At 34.8% G+C, this 7,113-nt stretch overlaps 1 protein-coding gene across 1 annotated transcript; it reads left to right on the forward strand.

The window, feature by feature from the left end:
* Positions 1–2,297: 2,297 nt before the first annotated feature.
* Positions 2,298–6,823, forward strand: Phum_PHUM361010 (Semaphorin-5A precursor, putative; the record flags this gene model as incomplete). Its single annotated transcript, XM_002427994.1, has 14 exons — positions 2,298–2,320; positions 2,799–3,006; positions 3,131–3,439; positions 3,524–3,723; positions 3,808–4,104; positions 4,177–4,547; positions 4,620–4,801; positions 4,874–5,126; positions 5,209–5,328; positions 5,419–5,589; positions 5,657–5,782; positions 5,856–6,068; positions 6,148–6,689; positions 6,785–6,823. The coding sequence occupies 14 exons, from the start codon at positions 2,298–2,300 to the stop codon at positions 6,821–6,823; spliced, it is 3,054 nt and encodes a 1,017-aa protein (XP_002428039.1).
* Positions 6,824–7,113: the final 290 nt, after the last annotated feature.

Below are 7,113 nucleotides of genomic sequence, written 5' to 3' on the forward strand. Positions count from 1 at the left end.
TGGAAGGTAAATTAATTATTATTTATAAAAAAAAAAAATTCATTTTTTTCTTCTTCTGCTTCTTCCACCATTATTATTATTATTATTTTAAATAAAATATTAATTATTTGAACTTTGACCCCCCCCCATCGTACATATGTATACACCTAAAAACATTTTATTAGGTTTAAGGGAAGGTGCGAACGGGGAAAAGAATTTTTGGCGGTTTTGACATTTCGAATGACAAACATTAAAAAAAAAAAAACAAAAGAATCGTTACGTAAAATTTAAAAAAAAAAATTATGTTGGCAATTATGTTGGTAATTACGTTGGTAATTTTGTTGGCAACATTGTTCTCGTTTTTTTTGTGTCTCTCTTATTACGTAATAATATTTTTAAATAATCAATTAAATCGATCGATCGATTTACTTATTTCATCCGTTAGATATATCAAATATTTCAAACGAAATTTGTTTTTTATTTTGTTTGTTTGTTTGTTTGTTTGCGTACAAACGGAAATGCCACATTTAAAAAAAAAAAATTTTTTTTCGTTCTTGTTTTTTCCTATTTTGTGATATTTAACGTCCTGTTTAAAACAACAACAACTCGGTACTAAACCTTCCAAGAATTTGAGATTTACCGTCCCACGCGACGACGCCATTCCCCCCCTTCCCCCTCATTTCGATTTTATCGATTATATTATTATTATTATTACTATTATTATCATTATTATTATAAAGTCTTCGACAGGTTTTAAAGTCTTCGACACAAACAACAACAACAACAACAACAAAAGACGAAACTTTACATTTAAAAAATTTAGCGCGAAAAAATTTTAAATTTAAACATAACAAATAATTTTCCAAGGTTAATATAATGAAAATAATAAAGAGCAATAAGAGAAAGAATGACAAACGACAAACAAACGAAGGAACAAACAAAACAATTTTTTAAAAATTTTGCATGTAGGAGCGTCAAGGTTTTTTTTTTTTTTTTATTAAATAATTGACCCCAAAAAAAAAAAAAGAAAAAATTTCAAACGAAAATAATAGTAATAATAATAATAATGATAATGATTATCATTATGTTGGTGATAATAATAATAATGATGATGAATTTCATTAGTTTAAAAAAGAAAATCATTTCGACATTTTTTTCTTTTTTTTTTTTTTTTGTTAAATGAATTTTTACGAAACTTGTTTTTCAATAATTTAAACTGGAGAAAAAGAAAACGAAAAATTTTTATCGTTTTGGAGTTTCATTATTTTTTTGTTTAGAAAATTATTGATTTATTATCGATACCAATTAAAAGCCCAATCGATAATCGATAATCGATAACAAAAAAAATTATTACGTAATTAAATTTCGTTTAAAAATTAAATAAAAAAACTCAAAAAAGAAAAAAAGTTTAATAAAACAAACGAATAAAATTTATCTGCCGGTTTTCTAGAATTTTCTTATTGTAAAAATTATTATTTTGAAATTAATAATGTTATCATCATCATCATCGCCACCACCACCACCACCACCATTATCATCATCATCATCATCATCATCACCATCACCATCAACACCGTAATTATAATTACATTAACGTTTTTGTTGTTGTTGCGATTGTTACATAAAAACCGATAAATATTAAATCCAAAAAAAAAAACAAACATCAAACAACAATAATGATAATGATGATGAACTTTTGACGTATGTATACAATAACCGGTTTGTTTGTTTGTTTTTTTTTTTTTTCTAATACGTTTCATCATTTAGGGCGAACAATTTTTAAATTTCTCCATAATTTTTTATAAAAAAAATAAAAACACGCGATGATCCCACACGAAGAATTTTCTTTTACAATTTCTCTCACGTATCTTTTTGATTTTGGTTGTTGTCGCAAAAAAACTGATAGAAAATTTCATTCATGGAATTCCCTTCCCCCCGACCGATTTCCGTTTGTTGAAATGTCGTCGTAAGAATACAAAAAAAAAAAAATTCGATAAATTCAAACGTCGTAACGCGTACAAATTTATTTGTGCCGGAGGGAAGGGAGCGAGAGGGAGAGAGAGAGGGGGAAAAGAATCATCTGGAATCGTTTTTTATTTTCTTCCAAAAAACGAATAGAAAAATATTTTCTAATGTTGGCAATAATAATAATCATATTTTTAAAATTGATTGTAAACGCGCGCGTTTGTTTGTTAGTTCCACGACTACGACGATTAGGACGACGACGACGACGACGACGACGTTTCGTGATAGCTCGAGGTTATACGTAGGACAATCCATTAATCCGTTTGTGGTTGTGCGCGGTTGCACACACAAACATGAAAATTTACGATCCCGACACGTACACACACGTGTGTGTGTGTTGCACGTGCGTGCACGACCTCAACGCGCCCCCCTTCGCCGTCATATCATATATTTCAAAATGATTGCCATAAAGTCGCGTCAATCATCGTCATCATCATCATCATCATCATCATCATCATCATCCCCGTCGACGTCATCATCATCATCGTCGACGGTTACGATTTCAATTAACCGTTTGTTTGGTGTCTGTTTTTTTGTTTGTGTCTAGGCTTTGGGTGTTGACCGTGTTGAACGCGAGGAAACGCCTAAACGATAAAATTATGTTTCTCATCTTTTTTTTTTTTTTTTTTTTAATACAACCACATACAAACGGTGATTTATCGTAATTGTTAAAAACACAACAATTTTATCCGTTGTTTGTTCGTTTGTTCGAAATAATGGTTGTTGTAATAGGTTTTTAAAAAAAAAATTAACGGTAATTTTTTTAAAAACGTTTAATTTTTATTTCGTTTCAGGGATTCCCTGTTTAGATTATCGATCGGGGATTTGTATCTTTTGGAAAAAGCACCCTGGGAAGCACCCAACGAAAAGATAAACGTTTGTCAAGACAAAGGACAATCCGACGAAGATTGTCATAATTACATAAAAGTCCTTTTGGGTAATGGTAATCTTTTGTTCACGTGTGGAACAAATGCATTTTCACCGGTTTGCACGTGGAGAGAGGTGAGAACCCATTTTTCATTCCATCCTCATCCCACTTTGGGGAGAAGAAGGGGAGCGAGGCACACACACACACACCGACGTGAGAATTTCTTCAAAAATTTTCTTCTTCTTTTTCTCATTTCAGATAACGAATGTTAATAACATAATCGATTGGGTACCCGGTGTGGCAAAATCACCCTACAGTCCTCATGCGAATATCACAGCCATAATGACGGGTAAAAAACAATATTTTGTCGGTTCTCCGACGGATTTCAGTGGAACGGATTCCGCCATAACGAGAACAAATGGAAATCCGGAAGCTCAACCGCTCAGAACAAATCAATTTGATTCAAAATGGTTGAACGAACCGCAATTCGTTGGAAGTTTCGAAACTGATAAATTTGTTTTCTTTTTATTCAGAGAAGCTGCCGTCGAATATATCAATTGTGGAAAGGTAACAACAACCGACAACCGACAAAAAAAGAAATTCCCGTGTGGTAACATTATTATCATTATCATTTTGTTTCGTTTGTTAAAGATCGTTTACTCGAGAATCGCAAGAGTTTGTAAAAATGACGAAGGGGGTCAATTATTATTAAAAGATAAATGGACGACATTTTTAAAAGCTCGATTAAATTGTTCCCTACCTGGTGATTATCCATTTTATTTTGACGAAATCCAAGGAATGGCGTATAATTCTGAACAGAAAATGGTGTATGCCACATTCACTACTCCGAGGTAAGGCTGGAACCATAAACAATCCCTGTAAATAAAGACAAAAGTGAGATACATGTGGGTAATCGGGTTTTTGTAACCGTACAGAAACAGCATACCTGGATCTGCCATATGTGCGTTTAACATGAGCGCAATCGAACAAGCATTTTCCGGTCCTTTCAAACATCAAGTACATCCGGGTGCGGCATGGGAAAAAGATTATTCCCAAAATCGTGATCATTTCGAATGCGAAGCTCCATCACTCACGAGACATTTAATTGATTCAAGTAAATATCAACTCATGGATTCTGCCGTGCAACCCATAACTCCTCAACCTTTGTACAATTCAAATTTAGAGACTCTCATACACATATCCGTTGATTCATTACCGACGAAACTTCACACGTGAGTATTTTTTTCTAGAAAGAAAAAAGGCGGTTTCAATGTTTATTTATTTATTAAAAAAATTATCTTCAGGGACGTTCATTTGTTGTATGTTGCAACGTCGGATGGTCTCATAAAAAAAATATCCGTACTTCCAAGAACGAAAGAAACATGCGTGGTCGAAATATGGAAACCTTCACCCTCGGGTATATCATTACCGATAAAAACATTAAAATATTTAAAAGAAACGGATTCCGTTTATGTCGGTTTGGAAACGGGAGTGCTGAGAATTCCCACGAGTCACTGCCACAGGCATAAAACAAAGGCGTCGTGTCATAATGCCATGGATCCACATTGCGGATGGAATGAACTCTTGCTTCAGTGTACAACCGCCCCCGATGGTAATCCATTGAGTTCACATTGGTTTCAATCGGTTACACAATGTCCGCTATTGAACGTTCCCGGTAAGTTTTCACTTCGTTTTGTTCGTTTGTTGTTTGTACCTACGTTTTTTTAAAAAAAAAATTTTTCTCTAGTCGACGGTGGATGGAGCGGTTGGTCGAATTGGTTCACGTGTTCTCATTTAGGAGAATCCTCCACATCTACGGATGAAAGTATCGATAGGTGTAAATGTAGGACCAGAGAATGTAATAATCCATCACCGAAAAACGGCGGAGCTCCTTGTTCCGGCATATCCGTTTCCGTAACCAATTGCACGGTACGTCGTAAATTGTTTTAAGAAATCGAAGAGAACAATCGAAGGAACTCAAATTTTTTTTCTACCACACAGGTTCACGGTGCTTGGACGTCTTGGTCACCGTGGTCTCAATGTTCACAAAGCTGTGGCATAGCAATAAAAACAAGATATCGTACTTGCGGTAATCCAGCTCCGGCACACGGTGGCAGAGTTTGCGTCGGTCAAGATCGTAATGAAATTTACTGCACGACGAATCCTCCTTGTCCTTCTCAGACTCCACCACCTAGAGACGGTCAATGGAGCGAATGGTCACCGTGGGGTGAATGTTCATCACCGTGTGGCGGAGGTAAAATTTTTTATAAATTCTCAAAATTTTTTTTTTTCTTTATTTTCCTTTTTACAATTTCTTTACCTTTTTTTTTTCAAAGGATTTAAAATGAGGCGTCGTAAATGTGAAAATCCAGATGGCGGTCAAGATTGTCCCGGTTGTCATTTAGAATATGAACCTTGTAATACTCAACCGTGTTTAGAAGCTAAAAAACTTTCGGGTTTGTCTATTAAAAAAAAAAAAAAAAAAAAACCGTTAAAAATATTTCGAATCGTTTCCGTTATTCATTTTTGTCTCTTTGGTTTTTTAGGTTGGACACCCTGGTTGGTTGTTGGAAATTCAACGAGTCGAAACGGTTACACCGAAAAAAGATTTAAATTTTTATGTAAAGCTCCGACTCCAGATCCGGCTCTTATTAAAATAACACAAGCTAAAGAAGATGAAAGATTTTGTTACTCCTCAAGTTCTTGCACCAAAAATGGTAATGAAAGAAACGATAACGAAAAAAATTTTTTTTGTGTAAATTATTAACGAAAAATTAATTTTAGCTCGTACCGGAGACGGTGACGATTCTTGGTCCGAATGGTCACCTTGGTCATCATGTAATAAAGATTGCGGAGGTGGAATCCAAGAAAGAATGAGAGTCTGCGAAAGCAAAAACGAAGATTGCGAAGGTTCGAATTCGAATGGAGAAAATTTGGCATTTTTTGTATACATTTTGACTTATTCAAATTATTTCTTTTCCAGGACAATCCTACCAAAGTAAATCTTGTAACACGCACAGATGCAAAGGTGAATGGAGCTGTTGGACCGACTGGTCACCTTGTTCCGTCACTTGCGGAATCGGTCAACAAACTCGTTCGAGAGATTGTTTTAATTCCGGTACATCGGATAAAGCAGGAGCAAATTGCGAAGGATCTCCATTCGAATACAGGCCATGCGAAATGCAAAGTTGTCACTGTGAGAAACCCTACTATTATTATTATCATTATTTTAAAAAAAAAAAAATGTTAATTAAAATATTTAAATTTATACACAGCATTGCAAGGATGGGACGAATGGTCGGAATGGTCTCATTGCGACGACAACAGCGAACAACACAGGAGGCGCAAATGTCTGACGACGAATCCAGGACCCCAATTGTGTCAGGGAAGAAACGTACAAGCTAGAATTTGCGTTTCTAGTCAAATAATGGATGCAAATTTAGGACGCAGCATGGCAAACACGGCCACGGCAGGAGTCGGAATCGTTTTGGGTTGTTCCCTCGCCGCATTTATGATCGGTTTGTTGGGAGCCATCATGTTGATGTACTACTGTCAGAAAAAGAGAAAAGTTAGAATTCCGGGGAGTCCGCATTACATAACATCGAAACAAAATTCATACGTCACGGTACCACTGAGAGAACCACCCAAAAGGACTCCCTCGTCCGCGAGTAGCAACGTATCATCGTCCAATTATAAAACAACGGCCATGAACGGAAACGGCGGTGGCATCATATCGTCGAAATTATTTTCGAAACCGGCCGAATACGAAACGGCAACGATAAAAAGAAACAGTCATCCATTATCGAACGGACACGCCGTTCGTGCTCAAATGGACGAAGATAAATTTTTTTAATAATAATAATAATAATAATAATAATAATTTATAATAATAATAATAATAATAATTTACAGTGCCAATCGTGGCTACCGGTAATTCGATACGGTGAATGATAATAATTATGCATTGTGCCATCATCATCGCAGGTATTTTAGACTTTGAAACAAGTACCTGGAGTTCATAAAAGAAAAACTTTAGCACCATGTGAGAAAAGTACAAAAATTAATTTGAAAAAATTTATTCGTCATATTTACTCTTAATATGTATGCATGCTTGAATGAATGTAACGAGTGAGTGTTTGTTTGCTTGTTTGTTTGTTTGTTTGTATATATATAAATATATGATAATGTATCCAAATAAGTGACGTAAGATGTACAGATTAGACTAATATTTTAGAATAAAA

Source organism: Pediculus humanus, genomic scaffold (assembly GCF_000006295.1).
Source record: "Pediculus humanus corporis 1103172107775 genomic scaffold, whole genome shotgun sequence".
NCBI classification, from domain to species: domain Eukaryota; kingdom Metazoa; phylum Arthropoda; class Insecta; order Psocodea; family Pediculidae; genus Pediculus; species Pediculus humanus.